This window comes from Maylandia zebra, linkage group LG8 (assembly GCF_041146795.1).
Source record: "Maylandia zebra isolate NMK-2024a linkage group LG8, Mzebra_GT3a, whole genome shotgun sequence".
Taxonomy (NCBI): domain Eukaryota; kingdom Metazoa; phylum Chordata; class Actinopteri; order Cichliformes; family Cichlidae; genus Maylandia; species Maylandia zebra.
Window position 1 is genome coordinate 16,001,634 of NC_135174.1, and position 20,042 is coordinate 16,021,675.

The following is a 20,042-nucleotide window of genomic DNA, read 5'->3' on the forward strand; positions in this document are numbered from 1 at the left end:
TGCGACAGGCCACCGGTAACAAAACGCCTAAAGACACAATTTCATATTGGTTCTTTGCTAAGTTTTCTGTTATGTGTAGACACAACACGGGTTCATTCCATGAGTCGCTCAAGACCAATTTCAAAAATTTATAAGAAAGTCTGGCAACTTGGAAGCAAAATTAAAAAAAAAAAGAGGAGTGACTCATGACTTTCACAGAATACTGTATATTTGCAGAAAAATGCACCTGTTATGCACCTACAGCTACCCATCTAACATTTGCTCCTTGTACATATAAAGAATCTGCACATAAACACTTAATGATTCACATATATGCACACACATACACACAAGGTTGAACAGGTGACGCTACACTTTGATTCAGCCTCATACTTATCTTAACTTCTACCTCTGCCTCTGTAACCCTACTGTTACAGCCAGACCTTAAACTTGACTGTCTTCACTGTTAAATACATTGATTTACATTCTGGTGACTAGCATTTTGTCCTCAAAAGAAAAGAGAGGATGCACAATGTTACTTATTTAGCACACCACATATTTTGTTTTATAAGTACACACCCATGCACTTTAAACACTGTCTAGTCAGGCTAAGCTGAATTCTGCCCTTTTGCTCAGTTCTGTTTTGTAAATAATGTATTTTCCGTCTTTTCCAGCTGCCTAGAACTGAAACATTGACAGTAACCTCATTGCAAAGTGTCAGGTAAGGGTCACCCCCCCCCCCCCCCCCACACACACACACACACACACACACACACACACTGTATACCCACTCTAGATGCTCGACATGTATTGACACTCGAAACATGGGTGTCCAGTCGTGTACACACCGGAAACTCATTTTGACTCAGAGGTCTGGAGCCTGGCGGTTGTTGAGGCGAGAAAACCGTGTTTACCTTTTAGACATGAAAGTGTCAGCTGGACATCACCTTCCCACATTTTCATGATCCGTGTCCACTTCCCTCGCAATATTAAAATAAAAATAATAAAAATCGGGAAAAAAGCTGTAAAGCCTTTATGTCTTTACTCAGCTGAGTAACAGTGTGATTTATCAAGACAAAACAAGGTGTTGTTCTATTTAGGATTATCATTCAGTAGAACTTCTGTGTTTGAACTCCTGTTTGAACTGTAACAGCTGTAACAGTCAGCAGTCGCCTCATTGTTCTGACACACACATAAAAAAATTTGACTACACTACACACTAACTACACAAGATTTGCGCTAAACTTTGCAAATCTCTCACATCTCAAAACACCACCGTCACTCCTAAAACTTCCCCCTTCCTAAACAACTAAATGCAATGTTGCCATATTTTTTTGATTGGTCGACATGGTACTTTTTTCGACCAATAGGAAAGGGTGGGGTTTTTTTGGTTTTGTTTTTGCTCACAGGCGGAGAGCGCTTTCAAGCGTTTTCCTTATAAAACGCCGTTTTTACCGTTTCTTCCTGCAGTAAATATAAACAACGATAGTATTCAGGAAGAAAACCGAACATTGCAGATATTTTTATCATAACTCTGGTTTTACGTGGCCTATCAACACAATTTAAAAACTTATATAAAGTCCACACTTTTTCTGTCAATTGTTCCGTCTGTCCTGCTCACATCTCCAATGGTTGTACACGTTGTGTGGCTTCACTCCACATCAGCCACGCCGCTTTGCTAGCTAAAGCACCGGTGTCAGCACATAAGGACGCTGTCATAGCCTGTCAACGACATTGATTAGCTGCGTATATACGAATGTGAATCGCATTATTGGCTGGACTATGGGATAAGGTGGCATCGTTCTAATCCCATAGGGGAGCAGCCAGTCACTTACTGACTAACACTACAAAACAGAATTGTTAAAGTTTTAATTTTAATTTCAATTCAGGTTAGATTTTATTTTTTGTGCGCAACGCAGATTTTCTGTGCGCAGAGACCGTGCCAGCAGTGCGCAATTGCGCACGTGCGCAGCTTAGAGGGAACATTGCTCCTAAGCCTTCTGAACCTACGCCCATGTATGTGCAATGACCTTAGTTAGACCTTTGCTTACTGCTATATTGCTCTTTTAACTACACTATTCATTGATGCAGTAACAGTAAGTAAAACATTAACTCAACCAAATTAAAATAAATAATGATGATGATGTTGAAATTAGCCTTCTTACAGTGGCAGTCACTGGAAAACAACACTCATAATGTCTTTAATGTTTTTGTTTTGTAATGAAGTATGACCAGGATTTATCTGATTCTGCCTGAAGAGAGTAAAGCACACTTGGGAATCATATGGCATGAAAAATATTGTTTTCTTAACCTTGAAGTAAAATTTGCAGATAAAGGTTTTTTATTATTTATTCGTTTTGGTTTGTTTAAAATCATTTTTGGAACTGTATGTAAAGTCAAAAAATGAATGAGGTAAGATTTTAAAACCTGGAATTAAAAAAGGCAAGCAGTAACAAGTCATAGTAGCTGGAAACAATCACCTCGGATAAACCATCTTTTATTTATTTTTTTTACTATTACTATTTGCTACAAAAAGACATGTCCTAAATTTGTAGATGACTTTAAATGTAAGAGATTACTGAAACCACAGTTGTGCAGTTGTAGGCCTACACCTCATGCTCACATGTTGCACTGCAAGGAGGGGGGTGGGGGTGAGGGAGTGGGGGTGGGGGTGGTGAGCAGCTCTATATCATCCACCTGCCCTGTCTAAAATTCACTTGCCTCACAGACACAAATTATCCTTGCACCTTTGTCCTGTGCTTATGTTTCTCTCTGTCTACAAGAAGCTGAAGGAACAAATGAAGGAGCAGGAGCAGCAGGGCTACTGGCAGGAGAAGGGCCGATGGGTGGGTTATGAGGAGAGCTTTGACCCTCAAGCGCAGGTGTGGGTGCCCACTCCCATCTCTTGCCTCACCTTCAGGAGCCTTATCCAGCTCAGACACACCATGAGCCCAGGTCAGTGAGCAAAACATGAGCATTTACAGGTTTTTTTTTTTACACTATTTATAATTATTTTCAATTTTCTGAAGTGCTTTACTTTTATAGGATTTAAAGGTACTGATATTTTATGTAAATCCATGCTGTGTCACACTCCTCCCTGTTACAGTGTGATCAAAGGAAAACTGTGCTGCAGTCTATACTTATATTCCAGTTTACTAAATGCTTTGCTGATTTAGATTGTTGTTGCAAAATATCATTATCAAAAAAGCTATTTTAGATTAGCATCTGTAAAATTCAGTCTTAGCCAACCTGACACATATAGCTTTAGTTCTAGTGCTTCTTTAGTGGCTTTTACTTCTAAAGTCCCTTCTTAAACCACAGCAGCAGTTCTTTCCCTTTTATTGAACATGACCACATATGTTTCTAAATTGTGTTTGCCAAGGTGTGACCATTTTAGACTGTGAGGAGAAGACCCTGGATACCATCACAGAGAAGATGGTCAGTGAGATGGTTAACAAGAAGGAAATCAGGTCAGGAGATCGGGAAGGAGTGCTGAACTCTCTGCTGCAAAACCACAGGTATCGTCTGAGACACCATCCACAAATACAAACACAAATACAAATGAAATACACTCAGGCATTCAGCCAGCTATTATCCAAGACTCCAAAAGGAAAAGACTGCATTAGCTTGCTCAGAGTGGTTGACACTATTGTAGCTGTTGTGGAATCCAAACTATAATTATGAATCATCATCCCTGACCATCAAACCCTTTTGTCTGCCTGTTGAATCCTTTATTATACACAGACAATGGACACTGTCATAACTGTTTTGTGCGGTGCAGTCTGAGAGTTAAATCACAAAGATAACAAAATAAGCATAACAAACCCTCTGATTGTGGGTAACAAGTCAGAAAGCTTGTGGTCCCAACCTCAAAATAGGTCTGGACCATAGCTTTATTCATTTAAAGCTATGGATTGTTGTTTTTATACTTTGATATTTTTTGTGCAGAATAAACAAAATACAATGTGAAAAAAACATTCTTGATATCCATAAGTCAACACAGTTAGGTTATTATGTCAAAATTTCAACTTAAGGACTCATTTATTACATTTCTAGCAATTTCTCTTAAAGTTTTTCAAATATTGAATAGGTCATTTTGTGCATTTGAAAACTCCTGTTTTTTCTAAATAAACTTAACAATATTACAAAAAAAGTTTCAATCAAATATGACATTTCTACCACTTTTCAGTCTTGTTTTCTTTTCTTTTTTTTTGTAAACTATTCAATGAACAGAGAACTACCAATGAATAGTTTACTGTTTGTAGTTTGCCGCTGTAGTTTCAGTTATGGGTCACAGAGACAATGACAGTGACGTGCTGCTCTCATTTCAGCCAAACAACTGACCCAGAAAGCCAAATGTTGACTGGGACTGACCTGCAAAAGTTTTCTGTCAAGGAGAGAGTAAGTTGTCCCACTGGTATTATCATTTATTTAAGCATAACTGACAAAAGCAGCATGTTTAAAAGTTGGTTCTGTTGCACAAAGTCTTGAATAGAAAAGTCTTTTTTCCTTTCTGCCTTACCTTAGACTGATGAATCTGAGCATGTTGAGGCCTCCATGGTGCTAGTGGGTAAGCTGCTTTTTTCATGTTTGATGTGGAGTACAGTGTTGGTGTTTACATTCTGATTGCTGCACACGTGTACCTAATGCAAAAAGTGTCAAATTACAACAACAGCAACCTCAAGGCGCAACAATATTAGGGAGAAATCCACAAAAATCAGACAAACACCTATGAGCAAGCAACCGGCAAGAGTGAGAAGGAAGAACTCTCTTTTAAGAGGGAGGAACCTCCAGCACAACCAAGCAGTTAATGCACACATGCATAGACTGTGACCTTTGGCCCGCCCCCATAGTTCAGTATCCCTGGCAGTGACATTGTGGATGGTAAACAAGTGGATAAAGAAATGGTATTCTGAATGGCAGGTTCAGCTTTAAAGCTTTTCCAGATGGTTTCCTTGATAGGACCAAGGTTATTTGAGTTGATCTGAACTAAGTTACCACCATAGTACATTGAGTCTCAAGCACACAGCTGATGCAGAGAGCCTTCCTCCCCCACACCAAAGGAAAAGCATGCTGGATAGCTTTCAGCTGAGAATCTAAATTGAAAAAAAAAACAGTGAATAAGTACATGGGTGGCTTTAGCTTGCAGGCAGTTAGATTGTGTGGGAGTACATGGTTAAGTACACTTTTGGTGTATTTTATGACCATGCAGCATCTCTGAGGTTCTTCTGGAGAATATTCTGGGCCTTAGTATAAACATAAATGTGAATAAAGAAAATGGATTTGTCCATAAGAATATAAGAAACATGAAAAATGTCCTGTTAAGGTACATTTAGAACAGATGAAAAAAAAATCTGTGATTAATATGCAGTTAAACGCAAGTTAACTAATGCAGGGTCCTCTTTTGACCAGGAACCCTGGATTTTCTGGAGAAGCCCACAGCTGTCTTTGTGCGTCTGAAGGAAGCAGTAGCACTGGACTCAGCGTTGGAAGCCCCAGAGCCTGTACGCTTTGTCTTTCTTCTGATTGGCCCCAGCAGCAGCGACATGGACTACTATGAGACTGGGCGTGCTATGGCAGCACTAATGGCTAATAAAGTGAGTTGACTGAGGCTTTTAAAAGACAAAAAATACTACTCAGTGCAAAAACAGCATTCAAGTCTTCGCTCTCTGTTCAGGCTCTTTCAGCAAAAGAGAAAGTAGCAAGGGTTAATGTGGCTTAACGGTGACATTACTGAGAAGAAAGCAGAAAGCTTAAGAAATATTTTTCCTCTTTTGTGACTTTTTTTTACTCACATTTGTGCTCTAAAGCAATTTCATTCCAATCTAGGTTTTTTTGTTGCAACTATAACAGGCAATTACCAGTGGTATCATTTTTCAGGAAACGTATTACTCCGTCACATCAAAGGACATCGACAATTATCTTTTTTTCTTTAATTATACCGAGGCACATCCAGAGGCAATTGCCTATGGATGGCTTTATCTTGTTTTAGATTGTTTCCACTGCCCCCAAGTGGCAAAAGGAGTTATTGCAGGTTGCAAGTCCAAGTTCAAACTGCAATTTAAATGAGCCAACACTAAATAAAGTTAATTGAACAAAGGTTTTAATATTTTTTTCTATTTATTTATCATCCCGTGAAATAATATTTGATTAACAGTTTCTATTGGAAAATTCATTTTTAAGAAAGAATCCTGCAATCTTCAGATTTCATATCTGTCTCTGCTCAATCTGTGCTAGGTGTTTAATCAGACAGCCCTTCAGGCAAAGAGTGCTCGAGAGCTGATCAACGCTGTGTCCAAGTTCATGGACTGCAGCATCGTGATCCCACCCACCGAGATCAAGAGTGAGGCGATGCTCAGCTCAGTCATCAACTTTCAGAAGAAACTGCTACAGGACAAACTGCAAAGCTATGACCTCGTCAACAACGCCAAAGTTTGCAGTGGTGAGTCATACGCATTTACCATGTTGGCTGACATTTTAACTAATAAGATAAACAGATTATTTGTTTGCCAGCTTTTAGTTTCTTATTTGGATAACTATTTGGGATCTGATAGTGGCTTAAGCTCAGATTTCACATTTTCCCCAGATTCAATCGTTTCCAGACCTCCTATTGAAGATCCCCTTTCTCGTACTGGTCGACCGTTTGGGGGGATGATTCGAGACATAAAAAGGCGCTACCAGTACTACAAGAGTGACATCACCGATGCTCTAAACGCACAGGTCCTTGCTGCCATCATTTTCATCTACTTTGCTGCCCTGTCTCCTGCCATCACATTTGGAGGCCTCCTGGGTGTGTATGACTGTGGTACCATTTTTTTTTCTTCTGTTTTTTGTATTTTTGGAGATCCTATAAATTGTTTTTTTATCTTTGCCTGTAGCTTATAAGGTGGACAACATGATGGGTGTGCCAGAGCTCCTCATTTCCACCAGCATTCAGGGAATTATATTCTGCTTTGTTGCCGCGCAGCCCGTCCTGGTTATTGGGTTTTCTGGTCCACTGTTGGTATTTGAGGAGGCCTTCTATGCAGTGAGTTAAAAAGCCTTTTTATTAACCCTAACAAACATTACAACTCCATTATTGTCTTTTTTTAATTCAATTAATATTTTTTCATTCATTAATACTACATTCAAATCATCATTCATTTCCATCATTCAGTTCTGCAAGTCCCAGGGCATTGAGTATATTGTTGGGAGAGTTTGGGTGGGAGCGTGGCTGGTCGTCATTGTGGTGATCATTGTGGCCCTTGAGGGCAGCTTCCTGGTTCGCTTCATTTCACGATTCACCCAGGAAATCTTCTCCATCCTCATCTCCCTCATTTTCATCTATGAAACTTTTGCCAAACTTGGGAGGGTAAACAATCTTTATTCATTACACACACACACACACACACACACACACACCAATCAGCCACAATTTTAAAACTTCAAGCCAAATATTGCGCAAGTTACTCTCATTCCACAAAAATAGCTCTGACTTACCGGGGCAAAGAAACAAGACCTCTGGGGACCCTGTGGTGTCTGGCACTGGGTGTTTGGTATCAGGTCCTTTTGGTCTTATTGGTTGTAGGCCTAGAGTATTGGATTTAACACATGACTTTTTACATCATTGGTGCAGTGCTGTTCAACTGATCTTTCAGTGGTTTTATTTATTGTGGCTAAAAAGTGTGTGTCACATGTTGTAATAAAATCTGAAACATTTCTCATCTGCGATTTATTTGTTGAACATAAGCCGTCATTTTCACCTATGCTCTTGAACTTTTCTTTAGATCTTCAAGGCGCATCCACTAATTCTAAATTACGAACACGTGAATGCAAGTGCCGAGTATCCCTGGCACCCAAAGGTCGAAGAGATTGTCACGTATGACAATTCTACCGGCAACAAAACTCTAATTGTCAACACCATCAAGCCATCTTACCCCAACACAGCCCTGCTCTCTATGTGCCTCATGATGGGCTGTTTCTTTATTGCTTACTTCCTGCGTCAGTTCAAGAACGGGACATTCCTTCCTGGAAAGGTGAGCTCATGCCCAGAAGGTTTCACTCCATTTATGAGGTCACCTTTACTTTAAAATAATAGGATTAAAAGAAACCAAATGAAATGAAATGAAATTCAAATAGTAGACTTGATGTCGGTGATGTGTGTTTAACAGATCAGGCGTTTGATCGGTGACTTTGGTGTTCCTATTGCCATTGTCCTCATGACGCTTGTGGACTACAACATTCAGGATACGTACACTCAGGTTAGCGTGTGACTCCAAACTACAAAGGCACACTCATAAACATGAAGCAATAATTTAAAGTAAAATGCATCGAAATATATGAAAATCAAAGGTTTATTTGTTCAAATGATTCATCTTTACGGAAAAGAAGCTTGGTATAAACTCAATGTTTACCAATTAACTAAATTTAATTTGACCAGATTCCATTAAATTAAATGTTTACATTGTAACAAAATTACATGGAAAATTTAAAGTGGATTTAGGAAGCAGCTCGAACCATTAACTTTTTTATACATGTTGCAGTGTAACATATTTGAAAATGTTGTTGTTTTTTTTCTTTATAGAAACTAATCGTTCCCAGAGGTCTGACGGTGTCCAATCCTGAAAAAAGAGGCTGGCTCATCAATCCTTTCGGAGAGCACAAACCTTTCCCTGTGTGGCTGATGTTTGCTTCCTGCATCCCAGCCGTGCTTGTGTTTATTCTCATCTTTCTGGAGTCTCAGATCACAACGTGAGTCATCGTTGGTCTTATTAGCTGACACGAACCATAGAAAAAGTGACAATTCATGACTTTAATGAGCGTCTCCCTTCTTTATGGCTCTAAACAGTCTGATAGTGAGTAAACCTGAGAGGAAGATGGTCAAAGGCTCCGGGTTTCACTTTGACTTGCTGGTTTTAGTTGGCATGGGAGGCCTCAGCGCGATATTCGGTGTGCCGTGGCTCAGCGCTGCCACAGTGCGGTCTGTCACACATGCCAACGCTCTCACTGTCATGAGCAAAGGACCAAAACCGGTGATAGAGAAAGTGATGGAGCAGAGAATAAGCGGCATTGTGGTGGCCTTGCTTGTTGGTAGGTGCTGTCTAATCACCCAGTTCTGTCTACAAAAGCATTGCTAGACTTATACTTTGCATTCAAACTGATGTGTGTGTACGATCCTTTATCATTTATCTGAATGTATGCTTGTATCAAGGTCTGTCAGTTCTCATGGAGCCCATCCTAAAGATGATTCCCATGGCAGCCTTGTTTGGGATCTTCCTCTACATGGGAATCACGTCGTTAAATGGCATTCAGCTGTGGGATCGTGTGCAGCTTCTTCTCATTCCAAAGAAATACCATCCTAATGAACCCTATGCTACCAGAGTAAGCTTCTCATCACTGCATGATACATGAGGTCCATGGCGCTAGCATAAGCGGGGCAAACAGAAGGTTTCTCATGGGGAAAATAATGAAGTTGTGGTTTTGCAAGACTAAACACAATGAGATGTTACTGTGTTACCTATTATATTTATTAATTTTTACCCAGCTTGAGACTGTAGTGATAAAATCATGTTCTGTGTAAAACTGCTGGGAGGTATTTGCCAGATGCACATTTATATACCTAAGGCTATTTCTATGATTTAAATTTTATTATGCTTTTAATTTGTCCTTGAACTAGGCATGTGTTGGCAGGTTTCCAAAGCTACTTAAAATCGTCAGTTACTTGTGTTTGGCTGACGTCTGTCTGTCTTGGTTACAGGTGAGCACAGGACGAATGCACCTGTACACGGCCATCCAGGTTGTGTGTCTAGGAGTTTTGTGGCTTGTGAAGTCCAGTCAGATGTCTCTGGCGCTTCCCTTCGTTCTCATCCTCACCATTCCTCTGCGCATGCTTATGACCGGGCATCTCTTCACCGAACTGGAAATGAAATGCGTAAGCTGAACGCTGTGGAAAGTTCAGACCTTTTTAGATGGTATGTGTGTTGCAGTGTGTTTAAAACGGTTCTTTCTGTGCTTGTGTTTCAGTTGGATGCTGATGATGCCAAAGTGACATTTGAGGAGGAGCCTGGGAAGGACGTGTACTGTGAATCTCAGATGCCATTGTAGATGTTTTTCATGACAGACTTTTTTAATGAATGGATATTTATTTTATAAGTGGCTTAATTTTTTTTCTCTTAGCGCAAAAATACTTAAAATGTTGGGGGTTTTCCACATACCTGTAAAACTGTTAAAGCCAACTGCTAAACTGTAAATTTAGCTGTTGTAAACTGCCACTCAGGTAAATCATTTGCATAACTGAACCTGGAAATATTCTCATTTACATGTTTTTACAAAAAAAGAGAAAAAAAGGATGTGCAAGATGTCAGAGAAGCAATTCTACATGTGCCTTTTGTCCAGAAGCAGAGAGCTTGAGAGCTGAGTGTAAAATTGTAGGTATAAAAGCTATAAAAGTTTGTTTTTTTTCCCAAACAACTGCACACTGAATGTAAAAAATGGACGCTTAAGTTATTATCTAAGAGCTAAAATCTGTATGAATATTGTGTAATATATGATGATAAATGATGTGTATACACTGTTGCTGGAATGATAGAAGAGCTTATGCTGGAAAGAAAAAAGGAGTGTGTGGCAATACGAGGAGAGATATAATATTGTGTATAAAGTAATTATATTGTGTGTTCGGCTTTCTTCTTTTCATATCTCTGTAATTAAAAAACTATCTTCTGTAAAAAAAACCTCTCCGCTTTCATTTTTACTAAGTGTTATTAACTTTTGCTGGAGACAGTTCTCTTTAGATTCTCTGAATTCCGGATAAACACTTTGTCCGAGACACCAGAAAAGGAGGCGTCGCCAATTCTCCAAGTACTGCTGTGTATTAATATTTATTTATATTAGTGTTAGCGGCTCAAGTTTGGGACGTTTGTGTTTTAGCTGTAGCGGAAGGAGATACAACCCCAATTCAAGAAAATCTGAAAATTGTGTAAAATGTAACTGGAAAAACAGAATGCAGTGATTTGCAAATCTTATTAGTGGTACTAAGAAGAAACAGCTGAAAGAACATTTTGTAGTTTATTTGATTTATAAGCTACAAAATGGTTTAGGGTAACTCATTTTTTGTGATCGTATAAAATGACAAAAAAAAAAAAAAGAGTTCCCATTAATCTACCGTCTGATCAACAATCCACCAGATAAAGGCAGTGTTGCGCCAATTTGTGCAATTATTCGTGAAGACGACGAAGAAGAAGGGCGGGGAAACCCGTAGAAGAAGAAGAATGTCACTTTTCATTGGCTAGTTGGCACGCGTTTACTTCCTGCCCAACAGAGCAGCGTGTGTTTTACGCCTTGTTTCGTACTGTTGGGTGAGCAGCAGCAGTAAAGTAAAAACTTTTTAACTTAAGCTAGATCAGTCTGATAGCTTAGCGAACTAGCTAACTTTGCCACGCAGAATAACGTGGTTTAGTTTAAATGTCTGGGTAGTTTGTGTGCAGCCGGTACATCCAAGGACTTGTGTGAATGAAACAAGCTCTGTTTGAAACATGAGCCTCGCTGGAAAGAATGCAGAAGAGTCTGGTGGGTATATGCAGTTTTCTTCCCAGCATGAGAGTGCCTTTGCAAGCTCACATCTCGTTAATGGCCGTTGGATCCTTTGTCGTGGTTGACTGTGCTTTCTGTACGTGTGCAGGATGGTGCAAGAAAAACCTCCAGAAACTTCTCGCTGCAATGAAAGCCAACATCCTGGATGACAAGAAAGAGCTCAGTTATACCCATGGAGAGAGAACTCTAGACTGGGAGAAAGTGGCCTTCCCTCCTTTTTCTCCGGAGGAATGCAAACAAAAGTGGAAAGAGGTTATTCAGAAGGTGGGTCAAATTCTAACTTTAACTTAGTAACTTAGCTTGCATTTACTAGTTCAGTATCCCTAACTATTCTTTAGCAGATGTTCAAATCTTCAGTTTCACTTCAGCATTGCCTGTTTCACTGCTAAGAGCCAGACTTGAGCAAATATATGATTTACACTGTACATATCCTTGTTGTTTCTCAGATGCGGAAGGTTCGCAACCTCACAGAGCTCATTGTGGAAGCTGAAAGTGTCCTTTCTGATCCCCTCAATAACGCAAAGGTAGGTACTAGAGATGGCACGATACCACTTTAAGTCCGATACCGATATCATAAATTTGGATATCTGCCGATACCGATATGAATCCGATATAGTGTGTTTTTTAATCAATAAAACTGTTTTTGTTTTAATATCGTGCTGCATTTTGTATAAGTTCATACTCAAGTTTAAATAAACAACAACAGTAATGCTATTCTGTTATACCTGTATGTAAAAAATACACTGCACCCAAAATATTTCATAGTTCAGCAATACTGATCAATCTAATGACCTTAAACCTACTCCATCCTTCCTATTCTGGTATTTTAAAGAGTACTTAGTAGAAATATTAAGCAACTTAACTAATAGGGTTGCAAACTCCCAGCGAAAAAAAATAGGGAACCACCCTCCACCTCATGATGCTTAAAACACTTAAACTCCCAGAGAGCAGCCATTTGGCTTTTCTACCTATAAAACCTGGAGAGCAGCCAAATGGCTGGTAGGCTTTTAGCTAAGCTTTAGCTTCAGCCAAGTGGAAGCTAAATTGGGTAGTCATTCATATGTATATTAGGTTGTTACCTGGGAATTCTGGAGGGAGGGGAGTGGGGGTGTGTGATTGAGGGGGTGGGGGAGCTGCTAAAAGCTGTGCACTTCCTTTTATGTTTCATCTTGATGCATTCTCAATCATCCAGGGAAATAAATCTCCAAAAGTCACCAACTTGGAGTGTTTCAGTTTGCCATCTTAGGGAGAAATCAACACACCGTCTAAGAAGTTTTTGCGCAAGTGAAAGCGATGTGAAAAAAATTGTCCGTGGTAACATTTCTGCCCTTGTCTAGGAATGGTTCCATCAGCCTCATTACTACATTTTCAGAAAGTCTCTCCCCAGTGGGACGATTGGGGTCCTTGCCAAGATATGGGAAGACATTGCAAATGTACTTGGATTTTAGGTCGCAAGCCACCCAAAACTTGATCCCAAACTTGTCAGGTTTACTTGCAATATACTGCAGGAAACAGCACCGAGTCTTTGATGGGAAAAGCTGTTCATCAACGGTGATATGTAGACCAGGGTTGTAGCACGTGATGCAGTTGGTGACAAATGATCCCCACACACTGGAAATTGCAGCGAACATGATCGACATGGCAGCACTGAATGCACATGTGCTGTATCAAGCATGCACCGGGACGAAGGAAAGACGGGTGGACTTCCTGGTGGAGCTTGCAAGAGAGTTGGCTCACTCTCATATAGCTGCGAAGAAGGCAAGAAAAGAACAGTTGCTTTGGACACAACCCTCCACACCGAGCCCTGGAAAAAGAGCCATGTGTCAGGTCAAACACAAATGCAAGAACAATCATGCCACTGTGCGATGTGTTCACTGCTACAGATACACATGTGGTAAATGCAGACTACAGATACCATGGCAGTGCCAGGATTGTGAGTGATTGCTGAAAATGTTGAAATGTACTCACTCACTTTTTATTATTATTTGTAAATATGTGTACAAATGGTTGGTTTTTTTGTACTGTTTTTATCAATAAATCTCAGCAACAAAGGACATACACCCATGTGTGTTGATTCTCCCTAAGATGGCAAACTGAAACACTCCAAGTTGGTGACTTTTGGAGATTTATTTCCCTGGATGATTGAGAATGCATCAAGATGAAACACAAAAGGAAGTTCACAGCTTTTAGCAGCTCCCCCACCCCCTCAATCACACACCCCCACTCCCCTCCCTCCAGAATTCCCAGGTAACAACCTAATATACATATGAATGACTAGCCAATTTAGCTTTCGACGTAATCAACTTTAATTTGATGCAGTGTGGGGAAAAAATGCACAGAAATAAATTATTTTTCAAGAATAATTAAATAGATTCAACATCTTTCTTCAACAGAATTGCAGACTGCACAGATGGTATCTTCCCAAAGGAAAAAGTACTATAGCTTACTAGGGTATATTAGACTTAATAGTTACTATATACAGTAATGGACTGATATACATTTTACATCAGATTAAAACTCTGGGTGTAAGATTCGGATAATTATTTATTAAAAGCTAGACATTTTAAATGAGAATAAGAAAGAAAAGTATGTCTTTGTGCCCCCTTTTCCCTGTTCATGCCCTATCGGCCCCCCTGGCTAAACTTTGCTAGATCCGCCCCTACACAGTTACCAGCTGTCAGCTACATAGAAAAAGATCCTGGTGTAGAAAGTAATATTAAATACATTCTAACAACAGCTTATCAAACTTAAACGTGCTGCTGTTGTTCAGCCGCTGGTTTCCTCTTTCTGGTGCAAAGTGGGCCAAAAACAAACAAGAGAGACGGACTCGAGACAGAAATGCCGATCAGCTGATCATTAATCAGTTTCACGATTAATAGCAGCAGGACAGGGAGGGAGAGAAAAGAGGAAGTCGCTCCATATATCGGTTGTTAAGCTTAACGTGGGAATGCTTTACAAACATTTAGAGATGAACTTACACACTTGCTTTACTTCTCTCTGGGATCACTTCCTCGGAGATGAAATGCTGGTACACACAGCCGCTCTATCACGTGAGCACACTGCTCCGACGTGCTACGGTTATGAGCCGAGTTACGCTGTGTCGCAAGTTTTGTGAGGTGCTTTTTTGATATTTAATGGATCGGATTACATTTTTTATTTCTCTCCGATATCCGATCCAGTAATTTACGTCAGTATCGGACCGATACGTAATATCGGATCGGTCCATCTCTAGTAGGTACAGAATCATAACAATTTCTATACCTCCAGTTTGTGAATAAAAATGGCCTGTGGAAAGCTGTCTTTTAAATGTCATGTGAATCGCTTTATTTACAAAAAAAAAAAAATTTTTTTATCAAAAGCGCCTCCTCAGTCTTACGCAGGACCAAAATCCAAAAGTAATGGGCTGCTTTAAAGCTCTCAGTGAATTCCAGTGTGGTTCTGTGATAGGATGCCACCCATGCAACAAGTGCAGTTGTGAAATTTTGTCGCTATTATTTTTTTTTTTTTTTTTTTTTTTTTTTTGCAGAGTCACTCTCTAGACATCTCCAAACTTCTTATTCAGATTAGATCAAAAAAAGAGGGTAGAGAGCTTTGAAGAGTGCATTTCCATGGCTTAGCAGCTGCATCCAAGCCTCACACCACCAAGTGCAATCATTTTTCTCTGTGTGACAATCTGATGGATGAGTCTGGGTTAGGCGTTCAGTGTGGGGTTGTTCTCTGGCCCTTAATCTCAGTGACAGAAAAGTTTAGTGCTTTAGCATACCAAAGCAATTTGCACAATTTCATGGTCCCAGCTTTTTAAGAACAGTTTGGGGACGTCCCCTTCCTGTTCCAAAAAGACTGTTTCAGCCAAATAGACCGTTTGTACCATTTAATTTTTTACCTAGTAAAAGATTATGCTTGAAATGTTTACACAGCAAGCCATGTATGTGTACTGCAGAACAACAGCTGACTGTTATAGCATTGGAACATGCCATGGCTCTGGGCAGTATCTCCTTGGCCACATGGATTACACACTGCTGGTCAGGTGCATAGCGTTAAATGTGTATTCCTTTGTTGCTTGTACTTGCCCTCTACTGAGTATTCACATTTCCGAAAAATTAGCTCCATCCAGAGTACCCGAAGAGACCCATGCCCGTAAATACCTGGTATTACAAGGAAGTCTTTTCCAAGATTAAGAAGAAGAATCCAGGGATGAGCTGTGCAGGTTTGATGAAAATCGCAAGCAAAGAATTCAGTCTGCTCCCCGACAAAGAGAAGGTAAAGTATATCAGGAGCTGTCACTACAACACTGCCTGTTCCCATCGTCAGAAAAGCTCACATTTTAAGTCATGAATTATTTACTTTTTCAGGCATTTTATCTGGAGAAATACAGGAACGCATATAAAGAATTCACGAATAAGAGGGTGGAGTTGAGGTAAAAGACAAACATACGTTCCCAGCTGTGTATGTGTGGGATTGGCCCAGTAGGCTGCCTGTACAAGAAGAAGGGGGGGGAAAGCCAAACAAATGTTTTTGTCTTTCAGGGAAAAATATGGCAAATCCCTTCAGAAGAGCAAAAGGAAGAAGGTGGTCCCTGAAAGCACCAGTGAGTCAGAGGAGGACTTTGAGGGTCTGCCTGTCAAGCCACCTATGTAAGCCATACATACACACACTTGGCTTGGCAACTGTCATGTTCATTTTATTTATAGCCTATGGCACATTTAATCAGTTCTCTCCATTACATAAGCTGTCTTTTATAGGTTAAGTTTTGATATGTGTATTTGTTTCTGCAACACAGGCCCTTTATTTACTTGGTATTGATACCAGAAATTGGTGTATTGCATAGCTCTGGTTTTCTATTCAAATTTTATGTTTGTGTTCAGTGCGTATGTTTAGCGTATTAAGAATAAAGATTATACATGGGCACAGTAATGGTGCATTAGTTTAAGACAATATTTTGTTGTTGGTGTTCTAAGTGTTGAGTTTCTTGAACAAACATGCTGGAAAACTGCATTTCTGACTGCCTGTGTGATTGTGCGGCCTGTGTTTAATGCTAACTTTGATTTAATGTAGTTTAAAATCACATCTAGTCTTCTGTGAAGAGGCTACTGAGCATGTTTGTTTGTTTTCTGTGTGTATATCTGTAGAAGTGGCTACAATTTATTCTGCAAAGAGCTGATTGGTAGTATGAGTGTCCCAACAAGAGCCTACATAAAAGAGTGGTCCCAGAGGTGGCGAAATTTAAGTGAAAAGGAGAGAAAAGCCTACAACACACGCTCCAAAGAGGTATAGCAGCATAAATTACTTTTTTTATTTTGTGATGTAAAACAAAGTTTTGAAATCAAGGTGATCTTGTTGGGTTATGTTAATAATGTCTTGAAGCAGAGTTGAACATGTAGTTCATTCATTTCAGCTGAAGATGCGGTATGAAAGTGAGTTGCATACGTATCTAATGGTAAGTTCTAAGATCATAGGTGCAGCATTGCTAACAAATCTCACGGGCTTTGTGTGAATGCTGACTTTATGTTGTATTCTCATCTTCAGAGTTTAGATGAGGAGAAGCGGAACAAGGTCCTCCGCAAAACAAAGATCAGTTTGCCTACAAAGCGTAAGGTGAGAGGACTGTTCATTGCAAGTAAATGGAAAATTCGTTTAATCTGGAAGGGCGTTTGGACCACATGCTTTGCTCTTTATTATAAATAATAACAAATGTACAGACATGTGCAAAAGTGTTGGTTCCTTTCCACTGGGAAGAAAAAGCAAAAGACCAAAGGGGCAGGAGAGCTAGCTGAGTATGGCTTGGTCCTGTGTTCAGCACTGATGCAAGAATATTCATGGTTCAAATCCACTACCAGAATGAAGGAATGACACATTGTCCTGTTAAGGTGCCAACACTTTGCCACTTTCATTTAACAGAACAAACATTTTTCTTTGATACTTTTGGGGAATTTGGAATTTGTCACCTTTTCAGCTATCTGTTGGCAATTGCCTCTAAGAGCTTTCTGTTTTCTGAGCTCTCTTTTCATTCATGTAAGTATTAACTGCGTGGCATTGAAATCAACACGTTTGTTATAAATCTGCAGATTTTCAAAAGGAAAACCAAGGAGAAAATACCCGGCGAGCCCAAGATGCCATCCATGTGAGCATAGTTGTCAAACTCACTCACCTTCAAGGATTAATTTTAACTCGACAAATGAAATCCTGAAAGACAATTTTTAATTTTATTTATTTTTATAGGTCTGTCAACGTGGCTTTCTGCCAGGATCAGATGAAAATTCTAAAAGAAAAAATCCCAAATGCAAAAGACCGCTTTGCTGCGGCCAACAAAAAATGGCATGAACTCTCCATAAAGGACAAGTCCCGGTACCAATTAAAAGTAAATGAAAAGCTGAGGAAATACTCCATCGAGCTGCAGGAGTGGTTTAAGGTAGGAAAATATTTATTTATAATTTTCATTTTTTTTTTTAAAGTTTTAATTAGTATTTAAATTTTCACACTTTTGTTTTAAAGACACTGACTCCAGATGAGCAGAATGAGTATCAAAAACAGAACCCTCGTGTGAGTACCTCAAAATTCAGTCTCCTGTTTTTGTCTTTTGTTTTCTAATATAATAACATTCCTATCCATTATTGCAGAAATTAAAATATCTTGAGGACACCTTACCGAAATATTCTGACAAGGACGAACTATTTTTGAAGCAGCCATCAGTAAGTCTGAATATTTATACAGCAAGCGCCAAGTAATACACCCACATGTTCAAGTTCATGCTCGTGATATGAATGCAGTCAAGTTATTCACAGGGTTTACTTATGACTCACATTTTTACATCATGCTTGAAGAGCTTCAGGTAAATGTCGGAGAAGTCAATGTAATATAGCAATGTATATTCAGGGGGAATGAGAATAAGTGATAATGGGAATAGTATAATTTGTATGATGAAGAAAATGTTCTTTAAGCTGCACTCTTCTAATTTTTTTGTATGTCACGCAGGACTCAGAAGACGAAATCATCGAGAGCAGCAGTGATGATGAAGACGACAACATACTGGACTTTGATGAGGTTTGTGAAATATTAGACCCTTTTTTCCTTCATGTTCCTTGTTATTAAAAATGATTCAGTCCATCTAAATATGAAATGTCCCCCGTTAATCTGCAGGATGATGACGAGGAGGAGGAAGAAGATGATATAATGTTTGACATGTATTAATTGGTGATGAGATGGACAGCTGAAAAACCAAATGCAGAAAATTCAGATGCTGTTCTGAATTTGAAGAGAGGGAAAAGCCCTCGAGTGGGTGACAAAAACCTCACAACCTCACATTCTTCACCGTCTAAGGGTTTGTTCTGACTTCCACACTGAAGCAAGATGGTTTATATTTACATGGACGCTGCAGCGATGCTTGGAATTTTAATCTGTCTGTTGTGTTGTGAATCATTTTTTGCAAGTTAATGCATTCAAATGATGAAACACACAAAACACACTGGGGTGTTTTCAGATTCCTTACAGAAGGAAGTTTTGCCAGTTTGCAGCCTTCTTGGCAATGCCTCCTGGCACTTACGTGTCCAATTATTTAACTTTACTCTCAGTGAACACTGGGGAGTAAAAACGCCGTGCATATCGTCGATCCATAAATTTCATTTGGGAATGTTGCCTGTCTGTGATGGGGCTAATACAGATGTATTCACGCCGACTGCCAGTTTAAAATCACTAGTTCGCCTACCATGTGTGTCTTTGGACTGTGGGAGAAATCTGGAGGTGATTCTTGCTGACCACGGAGGAGTCGAGCCTAAACATTCATGTTGTGATGTACTGTGCCAACCACTGGGCCACTGAGCTGCCTTGTGTCTCTAAATGTATAGTCTGATTAAAAACAGCTTAAATCGTTTCACTAGCTTTTTTTTTTCTTCACCCGTGGAAGTTCTGGTACTACTTCCACCTTTTTTGCAGTTACATACTGATTTTTCCTGCAGGTTTGAATTCAGGATTCAGAGTCTCAAATCTGTGTCTCCTGTAATTTCTGGTCTGTTTTATAGTCCATTTGAATGCTGTTTATGCTGCACACAGAGGTGGTGCTGAAAGAAAGATAAATACACTGACAGCACCTATATTTAGCTATTTTTGTAATGTGATGATACGTGTGTGTGTCATGTGGTTTCATAGAGAAGCCATTGTGAATTAGGGTGGCTAGATCCCTACAAAAGAAATGTGGGACCAAAACAGACAATTATATTTGCAAAGTTAATAAAATAAGAATAAATGGAAGCTGAAGATTATTATTATTATTATTATTAGTAGTATGTTCTTGATAGTCTGTATTTGCCTGTATCCTGTTAATCCAGCAATTATACTGTCTGGTAACAATCTTTGGATTTCAGTCGGGATGGATCCATAGGTTGGTATGAAATGGGGAAAAATAACTAGCAAAAAAAGGACAAAAGGTATTTCTTACTAAAATGAAAACAGGCTTGTCTTCATTTGACTATTAAAGAAAAAAGAGGGGGACGTCCCAGTTA

General features: G+C 39.5%; 2 protein-coding genes across 5 annotated transcripts in view; both read left to right on the forward strand.

The window, feature by feature from the left end:
• Positions 1 to 10,688, forward strand: part of slc4a1b (solute carrier family 4 member 1b (Diego blood group)) — a 28,281-nt gene extending 17,593 nt beyond the window's left edge. For 2 of the 4 annotated variants that reach the window (XM_076887491.1, XM_023155628.3), the window contains exons 2-18: positions 654 to 700; positions 2,766 to 2,934; positions 3,362 to 3,497; positions 4,311 to 4,380; positions 4,507 to 4,549; positions 5,392 to 5,576; positions 6,217 to 6,421; positions 6,566 to 6,769; positions 6,858 to 7,006; positions 7,136 to 7,330; positions 7,746 to 7,994; positions 8,130 to 8,219; positions 8,543 to 8,709; positions 8,807 to 9,048; positions 9,170 to 9,339; positions 9,716 to 9,889; positions 9,982 to 10,688. In XM_076887491.1, the coding sequence (XP_076743606.1) occupies positions 2,778 to 2,934; positions 3,362 to 3,497; positions 4,311 to 4,380; positions 4,507 to 4,549; positions 5,392 to 5,576; positions 6,217 to 6,421; positions 6,566 to 6,769; positions 6,858 to 7,006; positions 7,136 to 7,330; positions 7,746 to 7,994; positions 8,130 to 8,219; positions 8,543 to 8,709; positions 8,807 to 9,048; positions 9,170 to 9,339; positions 9,716 to 9,889; positions 9,982 to 10,062 (2,517 nt within the window). In that variant the 5' untranslated portion in view covers positions 654 to 700; positions 2,766 to 2,777 and the 3' untranslated portion in view covers positions 10,063 to 10,688. Of the gene's footprint in view, positions 1 to 653; positions 701 to 2,710; positions 2,935 to 3,361; positions 3,498 to 4,310; positions 4,381 to 4,506; positions 4,550 to 5,391; positions 5,577 to 6,216; positions 6,422 to 6,565; positions 6,770 to 6,857; positions 7,007 to 7,135; positions 7,331 to 7,745; positions 7,995 to 8,129; positions 8,220 to 8,542; positions 8,710 to 8,806; positions 9,049 to 9,169; positions 9,340 to 9,715; positions 9,890 to 9,981 lie in introns of those variants that run through there. The other 2 variants (XM_012916103.3, XM_004575439.3) reach the window with 2 other exon arrangements.
• A 523-nt stretch (positions 10,689 to 11,211) lies between these two features.
• LOC101463832 (nucleolar transcription factor 1) lies at positions 11,212 to 19,791 on the forward strand. Its single transcript, XM_004575443.5, has 15 exons — positions 11,212 to 11,523; positions 11,636 to 11,811; positions 11,994 to 12,071; positions 15,652 to 15,807; positions 15,900 to 15,964; positions 16,074 to 16,181; positions 16,677 to 16,815; positions 16,943 to 16,984; positions 17,074 to 17,142; positions 17,613 to 17,668; positions 17,767 to 17,956; positions 18,040 to 18,087; positions 18,165 to 18,236; positions 18,520 to 18,588; positions 18,685 to 19,791. Exons 1-15 carry the CDS (start codon positions 11,490 to 11,492, stop codon positions 18,733 to 18,735), a joined length of 1,353 nt encoding a protein of 450 aa, XP_004575500.3. The 5' UTR covers positions 11,212 to 11,489; the 3' UTR covers positions 18,736 to 19,791.
• Positions 19,792 to 20,042: the final 251 nt, after the last annotated feature.

What these genes read in the sequence shown, in the direction of transcription:
- LOC101463832 (XM_004575443.5), top strand. Translation starts at nt 11,490, where the DNA reads ATGAGCCTCGCTGGAAAGAATGCAGAAGAGTCTG. An exon ending in ATCCCCTCAATAACGCAAAG is followed by an intron (nt 12,072 to 15,651) that starts GTAGGTACTAGA and finishes CCGAAAAATTAG; the next exon opens with CTCCATCCAGAGTACCCGAA. An exon ending in AGCTGCAGGAGTGGTTTAAG is followed by an intron (nt 17,957 to 18,039) that starts GTAGGAAAATAT and finishes TTTGTTTTAAAG; the next exon opens with ACACTGACTCCAGATGAGCA.